Below are 24,571 nucleotides of genomic sequence, written 5' to 3' on the forward strand. Positions count from 1 at the left end.
GTGCTGCTCATATGCAGGCATGCACTTGAAATGAAGTATGCAAACACACGCTGGCTTCAAGCTTCAAGATGAAGATAAGATTAAATGCAACTCAATTACAAAACATAGTCAGCAGCGATTCAGCAGTGATGATGAAACTAATCTCAACATTTCATTTTAACGTAAAGGTCTCATTTAGCCGGGCACTAAAAGCTGAAGGAAATAAATGCATTCTTTGGCTGCATCATTCAAAGCTGCTTCAAAGCCAGTGCTGTTCTATAAAGCATTAAGACTGTTCACTTCCTTAAAATCGCACATCTGACATCCATCTAACTCTAGCCAGATTGGTCCCAAAGGAGTGCAGTAAAACATCTGAAATCAAACAAAAGTGCTGCTGTCATTCAACTTAGTGGCCCAATAAACAACACCACAACTGATGATACTGACAATAAAGCCAGAAACGACATTAAATGCAGGAAATGAAATGTGAACAGAAAGCAGACATTTTCAAGTGAAATCCTCCAACACTCGCACACATTCAAGAACTTAAACTTTCTTTTATTCTTAATGGAAACAAACAATCCAATTTGTTATTCTATAATCTTCCTACTGTCAGTGATCTAAATTCTTTCTGATTTACACAATCGGTGGTGCTCATCCTCGACTCCATTTGTTACTGCTTCCACAACAACACCCACATGTATAGCTCCATTTTTTATTTTTTATTAAGGCTAAGCTAAGTTTTACAAATGCTATTAGGAAATGAGTAGCCTACATGGTGAAATTTGGGGGACTTATGCATGACCCTTATGAAAAGAAAAAAACAAAACAAGGGACATCATCCTGTTATTGATCACTTTCGAATAGCTTGGAGATCAATGTAGAAAGCAAGATATACCGTATGGATTTACTTACACGGCAAATTTTTGTGTTAAGGGTGAATCTTTTATGGTATTTTTCTGGCAGTGGCTGGATAAATATACATAAATATACATTCACTGGTCACTTTATTAGGCACAGCTTGTTAGTACTGGGTTGGACCCCCTTTTTTGGTTTTGAAACATCTTTAATTCTTCATTGCATAGATTCAACAAGGTGCTGGAAATATTCCCCAGATTTTGACAGCATCAAACAGTTACTGCAGATTTGTCACCTGCACATCCATGACGGGACTCTTCTCTTCTTCTCTTGGCATGATTTGAGCTTTAAGATTATCCTGCTAAAAGCAGCTATCAGAAGATGGTTATGCTGTGATCATGCAGGGATGAACATGGTCAACAAGTAAAGGGCCCAAAGTGTGCCAAAAAAATATGCCCAACACCGTTACACTACCACCAGCTTGAACGACTGTTGCAAGGTAGGAGGGACCCATGCTTTCATGTTTATGCCAGACTATAACCTCAACACCTGAATGTAGCAGAAGAGACTCCTCAGACCAGGCAATGCTTTTCCAATTTTCTGTTGTCCAGTTTCACTTCCCCTGTGTAGTCTTCTGCTGCTGCTCTTGAGGGTTTGCTGCATTGTGCATTCAGAGATGCCCTTCTGCATGTGTTGGTTGTAATAAGTGGTTGTTTGAGTTACCTTCCTGTCAGCTCGAAAGAGTCTAGCCATTTTGCTCTTACCTCTGGCAAGTCATCAACAAGCCATTTCCAGAGAACTAGCGCTCACTGGATATTTTCCTTTTTTTCTGACCATTTTCTGTAAACCCCAGAGACGGTTATGTGGGAAAATCCCAGTTTTTTTTCTTTAAACATTCAGACCAGCCTGTCTGGCACCAACAACAACCATGCCACATTCAGAATCGCTTAACTGATACTCAGTTTGAACTTCAGTGAGTGGCCTTCATCATGTCTACATGCCTAAAGGCACTGAGTTGCAGGTGATTGGATGATTCGAAATTTGCATTCAACAAACAAGTAGGCTGTTCATGTGTACCTAACAAAGTGTCCAGTGAGTGTATGTTATATAATAGGAGTTGTTTAAAGTTAAAAAGAGAGAGGGAATTCAATTTCAATTCAATTCAATTTTATTTATATAGCACCAGATCACAACAACAGTCTCCTCAAGGCGCTTCGCAGGGAAAAGCTGCATTGTGGTACGTTGGAGAGAGGTGGGGGGGTGGGGTGTCATTAACAAGGAAAAAGAACAGGGGAGTGCTGATAGGAGTAATTGAAAGCACCCAAAGGACTGCAGACAAAAAAATGTGATTTTCCATGTCCCTGGAAACATAAGCAGCACATATATATGCATACTGTAGTCCCTGGGGATTCACCAGGTCACTGCATAACTGCAAAATGTCTCTGCACTATTCATGATGTCTCTGCTTAACTCTGGGTTAGCAACATTTGTTAGGAGAGTTTTTTTTTTTAAATCCAAGGGTGTGTATTGTGTGTCCACATCATTTCTAAGAAGTGCTTTGTTTAAATATTACAGTTGTGAGTAGATTTAAAAAGTAAGAATGTGGGGGTGTTTGAGTTTTTGCATAGCGTAGTCATCACGAAGCAAAGAAAATGTAATCTTAAGGAACAGCTACAGGCCACCTAACTAACCAGGTCAAGCGTAAAGAAACTCCACCCAATACATGTCAATACACACTCAAAAACACGCACGTCACACACACACACACACACACACACACACACACACACCTTCAAAACCTCGGGACAAAAGATGTAGGTTGTAAACTGACAGACTTCTCAGACACACATATAAACTGTCCTTTGACAATAGTACTATGCAGGTGTGTGTGTGTGTGTGTGTGTGTGTGTGTGGTGCATGTGTGCGTGAGTACACACATGAAAGTGTAACAGTGTTTCATTATGTGAATTTAGAGTACATAAAAAGTTATAATCTATATGCCAGCGAGTTGAGTGCCAGGGCTTACTATAAAATAAAGGGAAAAAAGCAGACAGAGGTCCCCATTTACTTTTTATAGCCATCCACACGGGAGGAACCTCCACAGCCAGAACCAGATGGGGGGTTTAGTGTGCATCTTAAACCCACTTTAAGTGTCTGCTTTTCCCCAAACCATAGTTCATTATGACACAGTGAAGGAAAGATAAGAAGTGAAGCAAGACTTCTAGTGATATCACGCAGAATGAGCTCATCGTTTTTTATTATAGGATCCCTGAGGCCAATAAATTACACCTCAAGTATCAACGCAGCGCTTTTCTGCAAAAGGGTTACATGCTTAATAGCAGCTGACTTTTTGCTCGGGTGGAAGTTGAGCACAAGAGACAGAGCAAGAGAGAAACAGAGCGGCTGAGCCTTTAACCTGCCTGTAGTCATAACATCACGTCTTTGTCTTTACACACAGTGGTCTCAGTCATACAGGGTCCTGCTGCCAGCCTGCATCATGTCTTATCTAAGATTGCCTTCAGCACATGCAGAACAGGGCAAAACATGAATTTATTGTTGTGTACCGTGGGGCATTCACAGAGGAAAGCACTGGGGCAATACTGTCTAATACTTCTGAAATATAACCTGCTTCCTTAATCAGAAGCATATAATTTTAACAGGCTTAGACTAGTCAAAGCTGCAGCTGTGTTGCGTAAGTATGTTATTTAAAATTTCTTCTTTTAAACAGTTTGAAATGTACTGCCATATTTTTTTTACATTAAGACATTATTTATATTATAACACTGAAGCATGTTTTGCACTTGTATGTGCTTATAGCTCCTAAGTGTATGGTAAATGTATTACTACCAGACATTTTGTTTAAATAGAAGGTAAAATAAAAAACCTTTATAGTCTATAATAACTTAGGTGTGCTGGTGCCTAATGGAGGCAACCTAATCTTGCTGTTTGTACTGAGTTCAGTCTATTCTTTTTTTTAACTGTTATTTAGATTTCAATTTATACTGAGTCTCCTGTGGTTAAATGTAATCTCGAACACGTCATCAATGATCTTTTTAAGGTATTAGTTCTTCAGTATTGTCTTTCTATGCTAGTTTATACAACTGTATAAAAGTCTTTGGCTATGACTCAGTTGAAAGCCAGTACTTGTTGAATATCTATTGAAACATTTGAAAACATAAATGAAAATAGAGTATATATGCAAAAAGATAGATAGTAAAAGTCTAAGGAGCTTGAAAGTCAGTATTAGGTATTATCACCTTTATTTCTGAACATGGCCTGTACTCTCATAGGCAAGCTTTCTTATACTTTCTTTAAGTAGTCTTCAGGAATAGTTATCCAGGCTTCTTGTAGTAAATTCAGAGCTCTTCTTTGGATGTTGGCTGCCTTTTGTTCTGTTCTCTGTAAAGATGATCCCACGCTGCTTTAATAATGTTGAGGTCCGGGCTCTGGGGAGAGGCAGGGTAAGAAGCAGGATACACCTTGGATGGGTCTCCAGTCTGTTGTTCGAAAACCATTCGCACTCACATTCACTAATTAAACTAATCCCACTGACTGCATGCATTGAGACTGTGGGAAAAAGCCAGAGTACCCACGCACACATGTGGAGAACATGCTGAAGGTCAGTGGATTTAAACCCAGGACCTTCTTGCTATGATGACTCAGTGCTAACCACCACACCACTGTGCTCCCATGTTCCATTGTGTGAGCGTGTGTGTTTTGCTTTCTGTCCCAGTTTGCTTTTACTGGACTGACAGAATGTTTGGAATCATTTTCATATAAAAAAAATATTATATTGGCTCTCAGATCCTTCCCAGATGGTTTTGCATGGTGGATCAAATTATTAATTTTTTTTTTTTTCTTTTTTTGCATTCAGAATTCTATCAGCTTTGACATTTAGCCTCAGACTATGACCGTCTCCACTGTGCTTTACAGATGGCTGTAGATACTTTATATCCTATATACATGTCAAATTCAGATTCATCATTCCATAAGACCTGTTCCCGTCTCAGCCTTTTCTCCCTGTTTCCCTTCCTTAGCTATCGCGTCTTCACATCCACCCTTTCACTAAGACCATTTCTGTTGAGGCTGAATTAAACAGCAAATGCAGAGGAGCAAGATGCATCTCTCAGGTCCTGTATCAGGTCTGTGCTGGATCTTCTGCTCTTTCTTAAGTACATGACTTTCAGATACTGTTCATCTTTTTTTATCATTCACTTGTGCAGTTTCCTCATTTTACGGAATTACATGAAAATCTACCCGTGTGAAAGTAAAATATAAATAAAGGAGGGATGGCTCGAGACTTTTTCATGGTGCTGTACTTCAGTACAAATTCATGTGGTACTTACTTACATACGTACTTCAATTTCTAAAATATATGAGAGCTTTGTGTGCTGACTTTTTTTAGTAAGCTGTATCATGAAATTATTCATATGTGCAACCTGTTAAACATATAAGCAGTGAAAAGAAAGTTCAAAAAAATGCAGCATTTACATATTAATACAGCAACACTAATGACTATCATAGACAGTCCCTCTCACAGGCTCCTTTCAACATAATGAGCTCTGCCACTTTTAGTAATTTCACAAAATTTTATCGTATAAGTTCATTTAGGTCCACGTGTGAACGTTTGTAACACAGACATAATCGGCCTTCTCTCACGTGCAGCTGGTGACGCAGGGGCACCCTCTGCTGTCAGAGAAACTCCTCACAGCAGAAATGTCCCCGCTCCGTTACTCGTTTCCTATTGGCTGCGTGCAGTCATGTGACCAAAACAGTCATGGCGGCCTCTGCTGCAGTCCGGTCGAGCATGGGACTGACTTTGAGGCTTTCTCGAGTTATCCCGGACTGTAGCACGTGTCCACTGTTCAGGTTAAAGTGTAATGCGAAAAATGCGGCTAATTTACAAAGGAAGGGGTCCTTTGATAGTTTCCGGACGATAAACCGACACTTACAGACGAGTATAGGTGAGTGGTGCAGCCTGCTAACATTTAGCCTAAAGCCGGTTTTCCTGTCAGGACTGTTTGTTTACGATAAGTCTGAATAGGTACTTATAATTTTTCTTCTTGGTGGAGTTTCAGTCATCGGCGATGCCAGGCAAGTTAGGCATTGCAGGAAGTCTGTAAAATTAGCAGTAATCTGCCTGGAAAGTCGGTTCAATAACACTTGTGTAACTTCGTTTCAGCATTCCCAGTTAGGGATGGTAAACTTCTGAAACTTGGGTGCAACAAGTAAATCAGCCCCATTATCAAAGTGGAGGAGCTGATGTCACCTTTGAATACTCTCACAGTAATGATGGCTGTGTTGCTCTTTCCTCAGGTCTTTACCACAGTGAGGAGGGGAGCTCCAATGCAGAGGACCCTGAGGATGTGTAAGTCAGCTGAGGCTTTTATTGTGAAATAACAGGGTACGGTGAACTGCACATAACTGGATGCATCGTAATACTTTTAATAAGAATTGTTATCACAGCTACTTCTGTCAAAAACTAAAGCCGAAGTTGCACGTAAGTGTAAATGGACAAATTAAAATAACTCACAACCAAAGCAGCGGCTGGATCCAGTTTAAAAGCACCCTAAACCACCACAGAGTGCTTATGCAAATCATTAATTTGAGAGCACATACTTAAAAATAAGCAGACCTCTTGTTGCATTTAAAGTTCTTTTTATTTAAAAATAAATAAAATACCAGATAAGCTTAAAAAATAGACCTCTGATACTTATTAGATAAAATTATTTATAGATTTTCAGACTTCATTATTTGTATATATTTTGTATATTATAAGTTGAGAATGGTGGAATAAACACTTGAATTATGGCCAAACACACATAAATGTCTGTTTCTTTAAAAAAACAAAAAACAAATTTTCTTTAAAAGCTCATCTAATCTTGAATGCATCACAGATGTGAGATATTGTATCACCTGTTTGTTTGTTGCTTTTAATAGTTTGATGTCTTCTGTTCAGTGTCAACGTGGTGTATATAGATCGGTCAGGCCAGAGGATCCCCGTGAAAGCTAAAGTGGGAGACAATGTCCTCTACCTGGCTCACAAGCATGGCATTGACCTGGAAGGTGAGGATCATTACAGATGAACTTTAGATGAACACCATTATCCTTGCACCATTGTCATTGAGATATTTGTGTCTTGGAATATTTAGGAGCCTGTGAAGCGTCTCTTGCTTGCTCAACATGTCATGTTTATGTGAGTGCTGCTCATTTTGACAAACTGCCAGAACCTGAAGAGAGGTAGGACTGCTACCAGTGCCATCTTATTTGACCATGTCACATTAAGTTTGGCAAATCTATGTGATGCAGTTTGAAAAAAAAAAAAATCATTATTATTGACATATATATCCATTCATAGGGAGGATGACATGCTTGACATGGCGCCGATGCTGCAGGAGAACTCCAGGCTGGGATGCCAGATCATTCTCACTCCGGAGCTTGATGGGATTGAACTAACCTTGCCCAAAGTCACCCGGAACTTCTATGTGGATGGCCATGTTCCCAAACCTCACTGAGAAGTGAAATAGAGGGTGAAGATGGGGTGTGGAGAAAAACTGGAGCTTTTAGCTTGGCGCTAGGCACCATGTGTACTGGTTGAGTTTGGGAGGGGGGGGGGCAACCATGGAAAAGGCATGACAAGGATAGAAAAGTCCATAGCAACTCCCAAGATGTCTTAACAACTGACTAATTCTACAGTTAACCACTGACAGGACAGTCCCTGCAGATGAGATCAGGCAGAGTCAGACACTACATCTCACAGTAGGTGATGTTACTTGGAAAAAAAACAAACTTTAAAAAACAAAAAGATGTTTAACAAATCCTGTATTTTTTGTTTTGTTTTGGGGGGTTTGTGGCACGTTCTCAGGCCAGCTTTATGACACCATTCAATCAAACTGTTCTTTTTTTGGAAAAAAAAAAGAGAACTGCAGGGGAAGACTTTATTTAACAGAGTTAAATCTTTCTGCTGATTAATGGAACATTCCTTGTTACAGCTCAAATACGCACAAGTATCACAAGATTGTCATTATCGTTTTGGCTAGTCCATTATTATCACTCTTGTCAGGTATTATATGCATAGCATTTACTTTTGTATGCACCATGCTCATTTATACATTTTTGTGTCTATGATGTAGAAGTACATTCTCACTGCCACGATCATCCTATTCTGCAAGACAGAAAAAAGCCATAAACAGTCATGTTTGCCTGATTCTTAAACACGGGCTCCTAAGAAATCAAAGCAGAATTTATACTATTGAAACTTATTTTGTATTTGCTCCAAACATTTCAGAAACATTCATGTGAATTGCATTTCAGATAAAAAGGTGTTTTAAAGCATTTCTTTGTAACTGTCAGTGATTAAGGCTTGATTAGAGGATCTGGTCCAGCTGGTTCCATAGCAGGATGGTGGAAATGGAAGTAGGACTGCATGGAAGCTGGTGATCTTCATGTTACCATAGTTTAAGTTTACCACATCTACCTTTTACTCAAGTCTACTGTACTTGTCCAACTTGCGCACAAGTGAATTGTGTATTTTATGTCTGATGAAATACAAATATTTTAAGTTGTGCAATAAAATCTGTTTAAAAAGATATTTTGAATAGTGCACTCACTACCTGGGGGCCTGGGCCTTCATAAAAAGGTCATTGTGCCCCCTCACCTGAATTCTACTAATGAACAACTTGAAACATTTGCGTCACTGAGGTTATTGCAGCCCAAGCTGAAGTTAATTGGTTAAATGAAGCTCAGTGCTTCTGCAGCAGTTGCAGAAAATGGCATGACTGGGGGGGATACTGAGGTTGGAGTGATTGAGCCTAATGCAAGTCAGACTTCAGGAAGCATTCCTATGAATTTGGAGCTAAAAAGAACTAAAGTGCAACAAAACAAAAACTCCCAACCATCAAGCATGTGATGAATTTAAATGTCCCTTATGCTTTCGTTCACGTTTTATTTTAGAATCTCATGTGTGTGACTGCTAGTGCAAATGCACATCAGTGAAAGGTTTTAATATAGGTTGTTAAAAGTGAAATGGCGACTTAAACCAGATAGCCCCCTGCCAAAGTTGGTTGCCTGGTGATGACCTTAACTCTTTAGCCATCAACCTTACAATAACAACTCAAAGGCCACGATACTGACCTTATCACTGACTCACCAACAGTTAAATAACCATTACTGGCTGCATGACTAGCTAACAGTCATTGCCGGGTAAAAGAAAAGGTTTTGTCCACTCGCATATCCAGACAAGCAGCTGCTACAAAGTGAACAGGAGTTAGGAGTGGCAAAGCTTTTATACCCAGACGGATGTAATCTAGCAAACGAAAAACACCCGCGTACCTTCTTCTGGCCCCAGAATCTGATCCAGTCATAGCAACCAGCTTCAGTGGTTGGAGTTCCCCAGTAAATCGACACGCTTAATCTTTTATTTGACGACGGATTGAAGATCACAGGTGAGCATCGAGAGTGGTACTCCACACGAATGTCAGGCAGAGTGGGCTGAACGCTTGTAGTTAAGAGTTTGACCACGATTTTTAAGCGTGTTCATCTCATGTATACATGATAAAGACACCGTTAGCTAGAGGCCATCGCAGGTCAAAAACATAGAAGACAAAGATCGATTATGGCAGCAGGTGATGGTGATGCACGATTACAGATAATGGTTCGGAATATGCAATCATTTAACTTGACGGGTGCTTACTGAGATCTGATACTCTGATTTTACATGGAATGAGTCAGTGCCTACAGAGTTTATTTAGATGTAATCACAATGCCAAATTGTAGATCTGCTTGCATGCGCTATAGAATTATCTATTTTAGATGAAACGTTTAGGCCTTAGTTCATTCGTGGCCTGTAAGAGAAAAAAAAATGATTTCACAAGCATTCATGTTAACGGATTGACGTAATATTAATGGGATTTGCTGCTGAGCTCGCGACCGCTCGACAACCGCGAAAAATTCGACGTTCTAGAAGGCAGGAAGTGCAACATTTGTTCCCGGACAGGTTTAAGCGCCACAGAAAAGTTTTGTTACAGCCTTTCCGGTGAGTTGAACTAGTTACATAAAAAGTTGTTTTTTGATACAAAAACAAACATAGAATTAGCTTATTTGCTGTAACTGCAGTCATATAATTGGCCGCATTAGCTCAGTTTTAGAATAGCCTTAGGTAGCATGCATGGCATGACATTTTCTGTTTCACCTATAAATTACAAATGCACCCATGCACAAAATACCAAAACATACTTTGCTGTATAAATTATACATGCTGGCCAAGGTAGATTTCATCAGTTATTTATCTGAAATTTACTGAGTATTAATTAATGGTCAATAATTTATTAGAAATAATTTGTTTTTCCTTAAATACGTAACAGAAAATTACATAGCGCCCAATTTAACCATTTTTTAACCCTAAATTGTCCTTAAGGTAGGCAAAATGACACTATGCTATTATTTTACGTTATTTAAAATATTTAGCTGCTTGCAGCCAATTTGTTGCTTGTGGACTATTGATAGAAACTAATATCTTTCAATGATCTGTGGTAGGAAGCATATTTGTCATGTCAGATGTGTAAAGGTCTGAAGGTACAATTTTTTGTAATAGAGAAAAGACGAAGACTAGAGGGAAAGTTTAGGGAAAACATGCACAGATTTACCTCTGCTAGTCCTAAAGCTATTTGTTCCTATTCATGTTGTAGACTCTGCCTCAGTATGAGTACGAAATCAAGGATGCAAGCTGACTTTATCCAGGGAAACCAGAGCAAAGTGGAACAAGATTCTCCCCAGTCTGCACTTTTCTACCTTTTCCAAGAAGTTTCCAAGCTTGTATCCCCTATCCACAACAGTTTCCCAGACTCAAATCTACCCAGTGAATCAGAGATTAAGACATATAGCCAGGATTCTTTAGTAATTAAAAAAGAAGAGGGTCCACATTCATTTGAAGCCTCTGCTAGTTCTGTCCAGGATACTTTAGAAATGAAAAAGGAAGGAGATGCACATTCATCTCATACCTGTAACGGTTCCTGCCACCATAGTTTGTCTTGTTCGTTGCCATGTAATGAGCTGAAAACAATAAATGAGGAGTGTCAAAGCAGCAATGTCACAACTACACCACTGTGTGAACGCAATAGTCCCTGGAAAGTGCTGAGCCTGATCAACTTGCAGTGTGAAAAACTGCTTCATTTGGAAAATCTTGAGGTGTTCGACCCACGTTCAGCCTCATCTGCCACAAAATTAGGCTATTCAACAGTCACATTATCCACTGCAGCACCAGATGTTACAGAAGCTGCAATTGAAAGTGACACTCTAAGTGGTGAATGCATGTTAGGCCCATCTCCTCGTCTCTTTGAGAGACAAGAAATCACACCCTCTGTCACTGCTGAGGAAAAAGTGACAGGAAGACCCACAGGAGATGGATTTAAACTACAGTGCTGTGTGAAAAACTCCGAGATGGGTGTTCAGCTTGAAACTGCTGAGAAAACAGACACTGACAGAGCAGACTTGCCAGGAGACACAACAGCATCTCTGCATCCTCAACACAAGAGCAAAACCGAAGTTAACGTCATTGTCAACACACAAATTGGGTGCAGCCAGGAGTGTGAGAAGGATTGTTCTTCTAGCAAACAGGATATTTTAAATGCACTCTTTTCTGAAAATGCTTTATCACAGGCACACAATGCATGTCTTAATACTAAGCTAACTTGTAATTCAGATGATGCTACTTGTACTACTCTATCAAAGCCAGTACTGTCACTAGATATTAATGCAAATCTTACTTTATCTGTGGAAGCCCAATGTGACAGCAGGCTGCCTCCTCTGAGCCCCATCCAACTTTCTTCACAATCACCATCACTTACATTCAGAGCTCCAGAGAATTCTCTCTTAGGTTCAAAATCAGATGAATGTGCAGATGCCCCCATAGATGAAGAAGCCCCTCCAACTGGCCCGATAAAATCTTCTGCACCATCCAAAGCAGAACTTTGGACAATGCAAAAGGAGGATCACGGTTCATCCTCTTCGTACCAGTGGAGAACTAAGACTCCTAGAAAACAGCCTAATCCCAGTCGTAGTGTGGATATTCAAGACCCGGATTTCCAGGGAGTGACATTCAGGATGGACACGGAGCTAGACGAAAGCAGGGAACAGTGTCGGCTTCTCATAACTTCAAAATACAGGTAGACAAACACATCTTCAGTACACGCCATGTATTACAAAACGTGGTAGGAGGTTAAATGAAATCCTCTCACGTTATTGGTGTTTTATCCGCGTGTACCCACAACAGCAAGGAACTCTGCAAGAGTGTGAGAAAACCCAGGCTGAGGACACGGTCATCACAGAAATCTTTTAAAACTAGCAGCTCGGATGAGGAGAACGGTCACACAACCAGTGTTTTAAGTGAGTACCCCCTAACTATGTCCTCAGGCAAGCTGCTCATTTATTTAATTGTTTTTCCTGGATCATCTAACAGAAGATGCAGAGAAGAGTTTACAGAGTATCTTGCTTGTTTTAATTTGATTTTTTTATTGTTAAAAATTAAGCTCAAAGTACATTTTTTAGCATATTTAAGGGTTATTTGTTTAGTTTTTTTATTATAATAATGTGCATTAAATTAAAGACATTCTGAACAAGTGTTACACTCAAGTTGGCATCTCAGTCTTAACACACAGTTTGAGATTGGATTTTTTTACATTTTATTTAGTTACCTAATACAGACACACTGCATTTTTCAACTTTAACTAAATTAATATGAGGAAAAAATTGAATTGTTTTTGTGCAGCCCAAAAGTGTGTCTTAGAAAAATAGTGTCTTAGGAGACTTTATCCAGAATACAACACTAAACTAACCCCAAATGGCAAAACACTCAGCAAAACATCCCAATATTTTATTGGAAATAAAAATATATATAACTTTCTGTAAGAACAAATAAAGTATGTAAAATACAATATATTAAGTAATTGTAATAATTTAATGTTTAATTAATTATGAGTTATAAATAAAAGTATCTGCAGCATTACAGTGTTATAGAAGTGTATTTGTGTGTGATACCCATAATCTCCACTAGAGGACACCACCACCTTAGAAATATGTAACCCAACAGGGTCAGACAGGTGTGACTGTTTCATACAAGTGTTTAGGAAAGTTGAGGTTTAAATAACTTAGTACCACAACGTGAATGTCAGCTAAGACGACAGAAAAATAAACTCAACTTTAAATAAATGTACTTATCATCAGCTAAGGATCTGAGTGCTAACACTTTTACAAAATACTTAAAATAATTTTTCATAATTCATATCTTTAATTTCATTCATAATTTTTCTCATCTTTTCTTCTTCTTTACAAATTGTCTTTACAAATCTGTAACTATTTGACATTTGGGTATGTTTCATTTTTGGTAAAGTGGGAATGTCAGTGTGCTGTATTTCCAGCATTTAAAAACCAAAGAGCCAAGCTTCTCGACAGATATGCAGCCTTGTTCTCGTATATTGGTCAGTTAACAGAAAATGCAGTGTAAATGTTCCAGTGAAGTTCTAGATTGTTGTGTATTTTTAAAAAATTGAAATTTTATTGTCTGGAGTCAGTTATCGTTTAATAATTTGATCAAGTTTTTGAGGCGTAAAATTACAAATGTATCTTTAACCTCCTAAGTCCCGAATTCTTTCATGGCATGCATTTTTAATTTCTCTTTGCTATTTGGTCTGATTGGGAGCTGATGAATGTAAAGACAAAGAATTATCTTTTTACCTGATGTAGTTTCTGAGAAGAGGATATCGGGACCTTGTAGAGCAAAATTTAGTATTGTTGTCTAGACAACCCAAAATGTGATGTCCACATATGTGGGCACCAGATCCTAGGAGGCTAAATGATTATTGCAAATGTAGTCGCTATCTTTGGTTGCATTAAAACACTTCTTTAATTCAGATAAAAAAAAATATGCGTGGCAATAAGTTATTTGAGCACACTCAGTTCAGTTTTACTGCTACTTACTTAATCTTTTATTTCTGTTTCACCAGAGGTTAAAGTTTGTGCATCATGCTGCACCAGGAAGACCCCCATGTGGAGAGATGCCGAGGACGGGACTCCACTGTGCAATGCCTGTGGGATAAGGTAGCTCGATGTTCAATGTTCAGTGTCTTAAACACTGAAGCTGTGCAGTAGGGCTGATCACAATAATCAGTTGGATTATTGTGATTTTTAACAGAGTCTTAAATTTTCTTTGAGTCCTCATTGATGATGTTGAATTATAGCTTAAAGGAATTAATATATTCTAACTTGTGTTTTGTGGAAACCTGTTTCAAATCAGTTTGTGTTGATGTTTACTTATTTTGCCATAATTTTTCATCCTGTTTTCAGCAGTCAGTTGCCACAACACTGTGCAGTTAAACAAGTTAAGGCCTCACAAACATCAGAAATGATACTTATTTTTTGTCATTCTCACAAGAGTCTGACTGCATCTTACAGAAACTTTACTTCATGCATGACTTCCCAGACTAATGCATTAATCTCATGATTGCATGAAATGGTATGTTAGTACTCACTGGCTTATAATTTCTCTTTCAGAAATAAACACAGGTTAGCTTTCGAAATAAGGAGTAGTGCTGGGCTCAAAAGAATGTGCAGATAATCTACTTTGGAAAAGTATTAAATGTCCATGCTTGTAAAATGGCTTGTAGTATTACTATAAATCAATCATCTGCCAATGATAATTTGACTAAATAGCATTTATGCACCTGAGCATTAAAGGGCAAATAGTTGAACCACCACTGCATTTTTTTTCTCTTACTTTTGAAGGTATAAGAAGTACAGAGTGCGCTGTGTCAACTGCTGGCATATCCCTCGGAAAGAGGGCAACTCCAACTCTTGCTGCCTCAAGTGTGGAAACTTTGTGAGGCTGACCTCAGCTCAGCGGAAACACACCACCTAGGGAACTTGCACACAGCACAGGTTTTTATGCCCACATGTGACAGAGCTTTGCACAGATGCACACAACAGTTTGAAACAATACTCGCTGCTCTCGTAAATCTTTACAGTTCACTACAGATATGACTACCTCTTACCTGACTCAAGGTATTTAAATTTGTTTTACTGTTATAGCACTGTACCTCAGACAATAGTACACATTCACCTCTATGACTGTGTGCATCAAAAAAAGTAATAGAAAACCAACAACTTGTAAAACATTGAAATTTGTATGGAAAAAATAACTGAAGATAATCTGTACTAAAGTATTTTCTGTACTGATCCTATTTCTGCTCCTTAATTTGTATTTAGCATGTGTGATGGCGCTTAGAAGGTTTGCTTTTTGTTTTTTGTTTTTTGTTTTTTTTCACCAAGAGGGATATACTGAGGACACACAGCCAGACTTTGTAGCAGAGCTGAGAATCGTTTATACAAATAAATGGGATACTGAAAGACCACTGTCAGAAAGTGACGCATTCAGTGGAAAGTTTAGTAGTGACATTTTTTCATCGAAATAGCTTCAGTGTTGCTTACATATAATGTTCAGTAGTACCGACAGCTGTAATAGAAAGTTATTTCTGTACAGGCCTTGAGCTCAGTGCTGTTTTTCACTGTTATTAACTGTAAAACACTCCTACTGCTCCTGATCCTGACAGCGACAGTGTTTACTAAGTTCATCAGATACATTTAGTTGAACAAGTTAAATCAAGCTATTTATTTTGTCGTCTTTGTTGTTGTTGTTTCTAATTGTGGTTGTAATAAGTGGTCACTTTTTTTGGTATTTATTTGGGCCATTGTTTCAGAGCATTATTTTATTTGGCTTGTTAAATCGGTGTGTAGATTTCCTTAGTATTGCTGTTTTCTGTGTGATGGGGAAAAGGGGTTTTGTGTGTGTTTGCATGGGTGTTTGTTTATATTAAATTCATGAACAAACCTGTGTCTCCCCATTCTTCATTTAAGAATTTAGCTTAGTATTGCAGTGACTGTAAAATTATAAATTGGTTTCAAATGGGTGCACATATCAAATTAAACTACAGTGAGAGGGAAGAAATGTTCAGTAATGAGGCTTCCCACACTTCCTTCAGCCCACCATGCACTACAGGCCTGCTGGCCAAGTGGGTGGCCTCGCACGGATTGATACAGTGCAGCTATTATTTCAAAATGGATTACGTCTTCTTGAGTTGGCTCTCTTGCCATGTGCTAAACCATCCGGCAAAGAGGAATACTGAAGGAAATGAGCGCTATGTAAGCCAAGGACATAAAAGGGAGCTCAAGCTCAATGAAATGCATATGCCTGCTCTTATTTTACATTGCACATGCTCCAAAACGTCTCACCTGCTGCGGTCATTTAAACATCAGCTATAATCAATAATGAATGAATGTACACAAATCAAATTTAATGGTTCTTGGCAGCCTGTCCAGCTTTGTACTTCTGATACTCGAGTGCAGTTCAAAGACGAGCCTTATGCGTTTTACTCAGCTACGTTTGCTTAAAGACGTCTGTGGAGATTTATTCATTTTAATTGTTGCTGAAACATTATGGGTACATAAAATACGACTAATTGTTCAATTAGCAGATAGTAGATAAAATGGCTAAGCCTGGCTCTCCAACCCTATTGTGCAATGTTAAGGGTGAAATACTTTTTCTGTTTTGCTTTTGCAGTTTCACTTTAAATAGAAGGCATTGTTTTGCTGTTTAATGTATACCATTCATCAAATGTAGCAAATAAAATGTATTAAGTCTTTTTTTTTTTTACAGTCACAAAGTGCTGTGCACAAAAAGGGTAAAAAAAAATAAGAACACGAAGTGGCCTAATAGCCAAGAAAAAGAACAACTTAATCACACACAACGATTACTGAGTCAGAAAACTGTGTAGATCCCCCCAAAAAGTTTAATAAATAAATAATATGCGTCATGGACGTGCAGTTAAAAAAATGTGCTTGAAAGCAAATCACAACAGTAAAAAAAAATATATAAAGAAAGGAGAAAAGAATAAAAATGGGACCTATATTTAAAAAAAAAAAAAAAGCGTGTATACACTGGGGAAAATATGCATGAGTTAGTGTAATTAGTGTAACCACGCCTTCAGTATCATAATTTCTCTATCTTTGATTAAATAAAATGTTTTTCCCCCACAGCTTCAGGTTTGTGGATACCTGCAGCTGTGTCGGTTAAAACAGACTGCGTGAGGAGGAGGGGGAAGTTCGGAGTGGGAGGCTCAAAAGTCAGGATGCAGTCAGATGCGAGACTTTTTTTGTGAATGAAAGGAAACGAGGGGGTCTCCACTTTCTGTCCTAGACAGGCACTGAATCTCGCCCGCTGGGGCCTACCGGACAGTCCGGATCATGACGCTGGACAACAAACCCATGGATGAGGCGGACATTGAAGTGGAGGGCCAGGCGGACTGCAGAGAAGTTGTGAGGAGGACAGATGTATCAGTGTTCGGGGAGAGTAATGTAGACTTGGAGCGACGGCCTTCATCCTTTTCTCCTGGCGTGCAGGGAGAGGACGACTTTGAAGTCCGACTGCAGGATCCTGCAGTCGAGGGTCCCGGAAGGAGAATTACCTCGGTGAAGCCTCCGTACTCTTATATCGCTCTCATCACCATGGCCATCCTCCAAAGCCCCAAAAAGAGGCTCACCCTCAGTGAGATATGCGATTTTATCAGCCAGCGCTTTGTTTATTATCGGGAGAAATTCCCTTCGTGGCAAAACTCAATCCGTCACAACTTGTCTTTGAATGACTGCTTTGTCAAAATGCCCCGGGAACCCGGGAACCCAGGCAAGGGGAATTACTGGACTCTGGATCCCATGTCGGCGGATATGTTTGAAAATGGGAGTTTTCTTCGTCGCAGGAAACGCTTTAAGAGGCAAAGTTTATATTTGGCACCGATGAAAGGCTCCAGGGCGCAGGAGCTCACTTTGATGCCCGTGTTTCCTCTCCTCGGAGTGCGCAGGGTGGTCTCTAGTCTCCAGAATCCCGATTTGTACCGAGATCAGGATCTAGAAAGTGGTTTCGAGTCCCGGGTTATCCCCAACAGACCACCTGTGAGCAGCGTCACACCTGCGCTTTCCTCGATCGTCTCCAAAAATTTCCCTTCTTGTCAAAACTTTGAACATTTCGACGCCGGATGCTGCGCCGCTGTGCGATCTTTGCCTCCAACCTCCTGCCTCCTGCATCCCGTTTCACTCCACGGAATGATACCCAACTTCACTCTTTCGCAGCTGCCTGCTTTTCCCACCAGGATCTTTAAGATTTCGTCTAGTTTAATTTAATCTAATGATGTGCGCCTGCTTGGAACTCACTGAGACCGACAAGGCTGCCAAATACTGAATCTGATTCCCTGAAGTAAATGCTTTCAACACGGATGTTTTTTAAATCTTCCAGTGTGTTTGGAATAAAATGGATCATTTTAATTTCGTGTGTGCACTTTTTATTAAACACCGGAATGTGTATAACATTAAAAAGACCATATCAAATGAACCCGGTTCATATAAATACATTCAGCTATGTTTTTAATTATTACTGCTTAATTTTTAATATTTTTCTCGATTGAATAGAACTAAAGTCTAGACTTAATGACAAATTTGCAGGATTCTAAATAAAATTGTGAAAACAACGAGAAATTTAAAAAAAAAAGTTTTTACTTTAGATGACAGATCATAAAGAGACTGTTTAGGCTTATACAAATATTAATGACAATATCCATAATTGTGTGGCAAATGGGGCATTTGATTTAGTATCATTTTAAAATAAAAGAATACGTACGTTTCAGTAATTTAAATACACTGATTATTCTGTCCACCTACAGTCTGCGCCTACAGCGTTCACAGTTTAACTTGTCGATCTATCTGAAGAACAGGAGCTGATCAGTTCCCGGTGTTGTGTCGTGTATAGATTATTTTGTGGTGGGTGACTGGTTTGCTACCTTTAGAATGAAAGAACACAAGACATCTCCATGTCCACATGTTCTCCGTCTCTCTTCTGTTTAGCTTTGGCCGGTTTGAGTGCACACATATTCGCTCACATCCTACTGGAAACCAGGCCTTCTATATTAAAACCACGTCTTCATTTTTCAAAACACTTCTGTCAGGCGAGCTAATAGTCACGTTTTTGCTTTGTGGTGTACTCCAGCCTGTGCACAGCAAGAATATTAGATTCACTCAATCATCGGGCTGCTGGGTATTATTACAAGTTATGCCTCGTCTTTATTTAGACGTTCTCGGTGGTGTTTGCTGTGGTATGCAGAGATGAGTTGTGGAAGAGGCCTGATTTCCCAGAAGAAAGCTTCGGATCCAAACACACACACACACCAAAATAGGAACAATTATGATTTAAATGTGCAGAATTATCAAGATAAAAAGCCCTTTGGCACTTTCTTTCTAGAGAAATGCAGAAATATGTATAAACCATTTTATTATTGGAGGTCTGAGAGGAGTTAACCATTTACTTTGCAAATGTGCTATTCATCAAAAGAAAAGGCATGTTTGCGTGTATGCGTGTGTTTGAAAAATGGTGGCATTGGTTCTTAAACTGACACATAAAACTGACATATAAAAAGCACCATGCATCAGTGAGAGATTAGAACAAATTTCCTCCATATCCTGCCAATATTATTCATGCATATAGTCTCTATAAAGAGTGCATAAACCCAACCTCTACACCCAGATAACAATCATCTATTGTTCTGTTTTTGTAATTGTACTCTTTGTTGAACACTTTAATTCTAAAGGTGCACAGATAATTTACAGTATTTGTAAAATAAAATAACAGTTTTACAAATTTCAAGAGTTTTGCTTATAATTTTAAATTCTTGAAGATGAAAGAATGTAATCAACATGGACTGGACAAGTTGCTCACTGTGTTTCTGAATCCATGACAGGTAATCTCTACTAGGAAGTTTGATGTGTCCCATAAATGGTCTTTTACCATGTTTTAACATCTGTCTTTAACTAAAATCACCCTCAGGGTACAGTCTGCTTTTCATACTCAGTTCTACTGAGTTTTATTCAGCTACAGCTGTGCAGCAAGTGGAAGACTTTATTGAAGGAGTGGAATTTAATGAGTCAACATTTTACTTATTTCAATTTACTATTTATTCATTCTTGAATATGGTTAATCTTTCATCTCCTTTTCTCTTTTGTTTCTTGCAACAGGCTTTCACTGAGGACAAAGAAAGTGATGTTAACATTTGCAGTAAAAATAAATAAATAATCAGCTAGGCTCTTTGTGATGCTCCATAAATCCTCAGTTCTTTTTAGCAGTAAGAGACAAAGTGGGTTTGGACTTGAAATGTGATCACAGCAAAAGCACGCGATGAGAGAACACCACAGAAATAGTCCTTGTTGTCCTGTTTTTGGCTGCTCTCCCTCAGTCACTCCTAACCCTGTTCAAGGAAGGATTGTTATGGCTCCATTTGTTTCACATCTCCCTTCAAACTGCTGCACTTTCTCGATAAACAGCAGAGAGGATTTTTCCAGCACTTTCAGAAGAATAACAGCAAATATCTGCACTGCTACAGCTTCTGTGGCATCTTTCAATAAGAGGAAATTTTGTTTCATTTCATTTTTTATTTATTTTTCCTTTCTTTCTTTTTTAAAAAAAAAAAAAAAATCTGATGCACATTTCCCTTGGCATTCTGTCTAACGGCCAACAGGGGCTCCTCTGGTTGCAAAAAGAAGTCTTAAGAGACCGTGACGTTACTGCACTTTCCCAATCAGTTTATGGTCTCAGTCTCCTGTTTCCAGTCTTACCCAAGGGTTGATTTTGCAATTTAAGTTCTTTTGAGTAAATGAATGTATGAATTTATTTATCATGAGTTTTCCTTTAGTCAAATCTGGTTCAAACATTACAATGGTAACACAACGTGAATGTTCAGCTTGAGGATTCACACAGTACTTCACACACCTTTGGCATAAGTGTATATGTAGTCTATGTGAAGGAGAAGAAGAAGAAGGATAAGGAGGAGGATGAAAATGAGGAGGAGGTTAGGCACTTAGAGGACACCTGTCCACATGTTTGATTTGGCACAGATTTTTTTCTGGATGCCCTTCGTGGTGCAACCCTCCCACTTATCTCTGTATTTGGACTTTGTAGATACACTCTATATGTAAAACATAAACTTCTGCATCACCTATAAGATAATGTCTCCAGTCAACTAATTATGTTTCATATAATAAATATGTTGATACCAAAGTACTGTACATACCGCAGTACTGAGGCAGTACATCTTTGTTGTCTGTGAAGGTTCTCAGTCATCCAGGTCATCGTAGTCAAAGCTTTGACTACATCTTTGTTCCAATTACCAAGAAATGAAAGCTGAAAGCAGCGATTATGAAGGCTTTGCATCTTTGAAATTGTGCATGAGAGAAACTTCACAGGCAGCACGTCGATGCATTCAGAGCAGGACTCTTACTGGATGCTGCATAAAGTAGGCACTGTGTTGGTTGGTTGTGACTTGACTTTCTAAATTTAACAAAAGAAAATGAACCTAAACAGAAGACGAATATTATGGTTTTATTTTATAGTATTTTCTATATTATACAGTATTACCAAATTATTAGATGCATTACATCCATCCATAACAATTACTACAAAACTTACATAACATTAAGAGAGAAACATGTTTCACACATGTTTAAGAAATCAGTGTGAGTTCATGTTGATAATATTCTTCTTTTACGAAACTTCATCAAAAGAAGAAATTGAAGCTTATCTCAGGGTAAGGTACACCCTGGCCAGGTCGCCGGTTTGCGATTATATTTTATCTCTTTATCTAAAATTCAGTCCCTTCCTTGATGTCAGTGTAATGAAAGACAACAGAGGCTATTTGCTCATATATTTCCTGCTGCCCACACTCAAACAGACATGCAAAGCAGCCATCATCAATGTAAGCCAGGTGTGAGTAACCACTGGGTCCCTCATTATTGATGCAGGGTTTGCTCCATGCTTTTATGTGAGGTGGATACATGTTCAGATACACTCCTAACTCAACCCTGTCTGTCAGACTGGTCGGGTGCATGAACAGCAGCCACTTTTCAAAGTTCTGGTTTGGGTCACTTTCTGTGTTTGCATTTTCTGGTTGAGCTTGGAAGGAGATCACACTTCCCTGGCAGCCTGAATCTGTTTCCACAAGCTTGTTTCCAGGTTGGAGAATGTTGAACTTAACTCCATTATCATGACTGACTGCTTCCACTCGATAGCCACCCACATTACGGGCGTTGCAGTAGTCTTTGGAAAGTTCAGCCATTTCACACTCAACTGATACCGTATTAAACAGTTCCCCAAATTTCCAGTTTTTGCCATGACTACCACTATACAGTGAGAGTACATACGATTTACTACTTGGTAAGAAACAAGGTTTGCAACAAAAGGAAGTATATGCATAAACTGGGATAATCAGTCTACCACTCTCTGTTTGAATCCCATGGCCTGGCCCAACTGCAAATGTCGCCCAGTTTGTTATTTCACTCAGTTTGTCAGTCAAATCAGTCACATCGCTCCAGGTTTCTCCGAGATCCTCACTTGTGATGTAGCAGAGACAGGTCCTGTTGTCATAGTTTTCTTTCTGGTACATTTCAGTGATACCGTCTTCAACACAGATGAAAAACAGGAAAAGTTTCCTGTTGATCTTGCCATACACCGGGCAGGGGTTCATTGGACGGTATCCTTTAATAAGTGCCTTTTCCACCTCTTTGAGCTCTGACCACTTAAAGAGAGAATGTTCATAAGTAAATAAAACAGAACAGTTCAAAACAGGAGTGTAACTAACAAGTAATTTAGAACTGAAATGGCTGATTATCACTATTACCTCAACCATCTTCTCAGAGGATCCCTCCTTGATCTTTCCTGTTCTCATAACCAGCTTTTCTCCGCTGGCATCATCTGGAGTCTTCCTCTGCTCTGCAAAGGCAAGTAAAGTTTTACTTTCTCTCTCATACAGAAGAGCAGGAATCCTGTAAACGTTTCCAGCAGTTTCATAAGATTTAAAAAGAGTTTGCGTCTGCAGCTGAGCTTTTGGTAAAGGTACGGTGAACACGGTTGGTGTCCTTGCATGCAAAACGACCATGTAATAAAGGTCTTGCTGGTTATATCTCTATGACTGTCAAAGTTTGTCTGATGGGGATTTTATAAGGCTGGTTTGTACACAGTGTGACTTTTCATTTGCTGAAGAAATTATTAACATTTCAGTGAACTGAAGTCTCCCCTTGTTGAGAAAGTCAATTCCAAGGAAGGAGGTGGTTCCGGAAAACAAGCTTAGATCAGAATTAACATAACCCGTCTCTGTAGGCAACTACCTCAGCAAACAGACACAACCCAGGTAGCATAAATTAAGCATTACTGGTTGCATGTGTGAAAAGCAGCCGCTTGTTCAAGTTCTGGCTTGGGTCATTTTTTGTATTTGCACTTTCATTTTTAGTTGGAAAGGACACCACACTTCCCTGCCAGTCTGAATTTGTTTACGCAAGCTTCCCAGCAGATTAAAGTGTGCTAAAATTAATTATTATTACTGACAGCTTCCAGTCAAGAGCCTTTGTCACTGTGAGCATTGCAGTAGCTTGAACTGAGGTCTTTTTCACCATGAACATCTGTCATTTCACATTTACCTGATCTTCCAATGATCATACCGCGTTATTTGACATGTACTGCCCTCGTCATCACTGGAAGTACAAAGAATATCAAGTAATCAGTATAAAGTGGCACAATCTGTTTGAATACCAGTGATTACAGTGCTCTCTACACAGACCAAAAGGCTTTTGCTTGTTTTCTCATCATGTACACCCATGTGTATTAGGCTATGGTAGGGGTATCAGTTTAAAAGAGATGGCATCAGTTCGTAAAATGGTCTATAAAAGAAGCAGCACCATGCATCAGTGGGACATTGTAACAAATTTGCCCCAATCCATACAGTCTCTATAAATAGCAAATGAACCCAAACTTTGCACCAAAATCTCAGCAATCGTTTGTTCTTCTATTCTAAAATTGTACTCAGTGTTAAACTCTTTCATTCTAAAGCTACACAAATTATTTATGGTATTTGTATATCAGAATACACAAACACTGAAGCTTTGTTTACATGTTTACATATCTTTAAGATGAAAAGATGTAATACACAACTCTTAGAAACCATGTTTCTATATTGATCCATGACAGGTAATCTCTACTAGGAAGTTTGATGTGACTCAAAAATGATCTTTTACCATGTTTTAACATTCGCCTTCAACCAAAATGACCCTCAGAGTACAGTCTGCTTTTCATACTCAGTTCTACTGAGTTTTTTTCGGCTACAGCTCACACACACACTCTCAGCCCTTGTAAAAAAAAAAAAAGTGTGTGTATATTTCATGGCAGCCCAGTAAAGTCAGCTGGTAAAGTCTGAGGAGGAGCCTTTGAGGTGTGTGACTTACTGTGACAGTAAATATGCTGCAGCATTTCAAGCAGGAGACCACTTCCATTAAAACCTGCAATAGACAGATGATATACAGCAGCAGAGCCACAAACTCATATTTCATTCATACATCTGTGCAGCAAGTGGAAGAGTTTATCGAAGGAGTGGAATTTAGTGAGTCAACATTTTAATTATTTCATAATTTCAATTTACTATTTATTCATTCTTAAATATGATTAACCTTTCATCTCGTTTTCTCTTTTATTACTGGAAACAGGAAATCCTGTTCAAGGAAGGATTGTTATAGCTTTATTTGTTTTGCACGTCTCCCTTCAAACTGCTGCACTTTCTCAATAAACAGCACAAAGGATCTTTGGAACACTTTCAGAAGGATGACACCA

General features: G+C 38.9%; 4 protein-coding genes across 5 annotated transcripts; 3 read left to right on the plus strand and 1 right to left on the minus strand.

Annotated features, from left to right (window-relative positions):
* The first annotated feature begins 5,562 nt into the window (after positions 1-5,562).
* Positions 5,563-8,426, plus strand: fdx2 (ferredoxin 2). Its single transcript, XM_003447882.5, has 5 exons — positions 5,563-5,801; positions 6,154-6,205; positions 6,797-6,903; positions 6,990-7,077; positions 7,196-8,426. Exons 1-5 carry the CDS (start codon positions 5,615-5,617, stop codon positions 7,350-7,352), a joined length of 591 nt encoding a protein of 196 aa, XP_003447930.1. The 5' UTR covers positions 5,563-5,614; the 3' UTR covers positions 7,353-8,426.
* A 218-nt stretch (positions 8,427-8,644) lies between these two features.
* On the plus strand, positions 8,645-15,710 carry zglp1 (zinc finger GATA like protein 1). Of its 2 annotated transcripts, none has more exons than XM_019359869.2 (5): positions 8,645-9,281; positions 10,524-11,999; positions 12,107-12,219; positions 13,836-13,929; positions 14,614-15,710. In XM_019359869.2, exons 2-5 carry the CDS (start codon positions 10,537-10,539, stop codon positions 14,744-14,746), a joined length of 1,803 nt encoding a protein of 600 aa, XP_019215414.1. In that variant the 5' UTR covers positions 8,645-9,281; positions 10,524-10,536; the 3' UTR covers positions 14,747-15,710. The 2 variants fall into 2 exon arrangements, with proteins under 2 accessions (XP_019215414.1, XP_005469967.2); XM_005469910.4 differs by lacking the exon at positions 8,645-9,281 and adding an exon at positions 9,676-9,871.
* A 1,274-nt stretch (positions 15,711-16,984) lies between these two features.
* On the plus strand, positions 16,985-18,180 carry LOC100712378 (forkhead box protein D3-B). The gene has a single exon (XM_003447928.4). The coding sequence runs from the start codon at positions 17,128-17,130 to the stop codon at positions 18,055-18,057; it is 930 nt and encodes a 309-aa protein (XP_003447976.1). The 5' UTR covers positions 16,985-17,127; the 3' UTR covers positions 18,058-18,180.
* Positions 18,181-21,435: 3,255 nt separating this feature from the next.
* Positions 21,436-23,007, minus strand: LOC100689757 (sialidase-4). Its single transcript, XM_019360360.2, has 2 exons — positions 22,593-23,007; positions 21,436-22,490 (listed from the first exon to the last, which is right to left on the minus strand). Exons 1-2 carry the CDS (start codon positions 22,848-22,850, stop codon positions 21,558-21,560), a joined length of 1,191 nt encoding a protein of 396 aa, XP_019215905.1. The 5' UTR covers positions 22,851-23,007; the 3' UTR covers positions 21,436-21,557.
* Between the last annotated feature and the right edge of the window lie 1,564 nt (positions 23,008-24,571).

The sequence above is a fragment of the Oreochromis niloticus genome, linkage group LG6 (genome assembly GCF_001858045.2).
Source record: "Oreochromis niloticus isolate F11D_XX linkage group LG6, O_niloticus_UMD_NMBU, whole genome shotgun sequence".
Lineage (NCBI taxonomy): Eukaryota > Metazoa > Chordata > Actinopteri > Cichliformes > Cichlidae > Oreochromis > Oreochromis niloticus.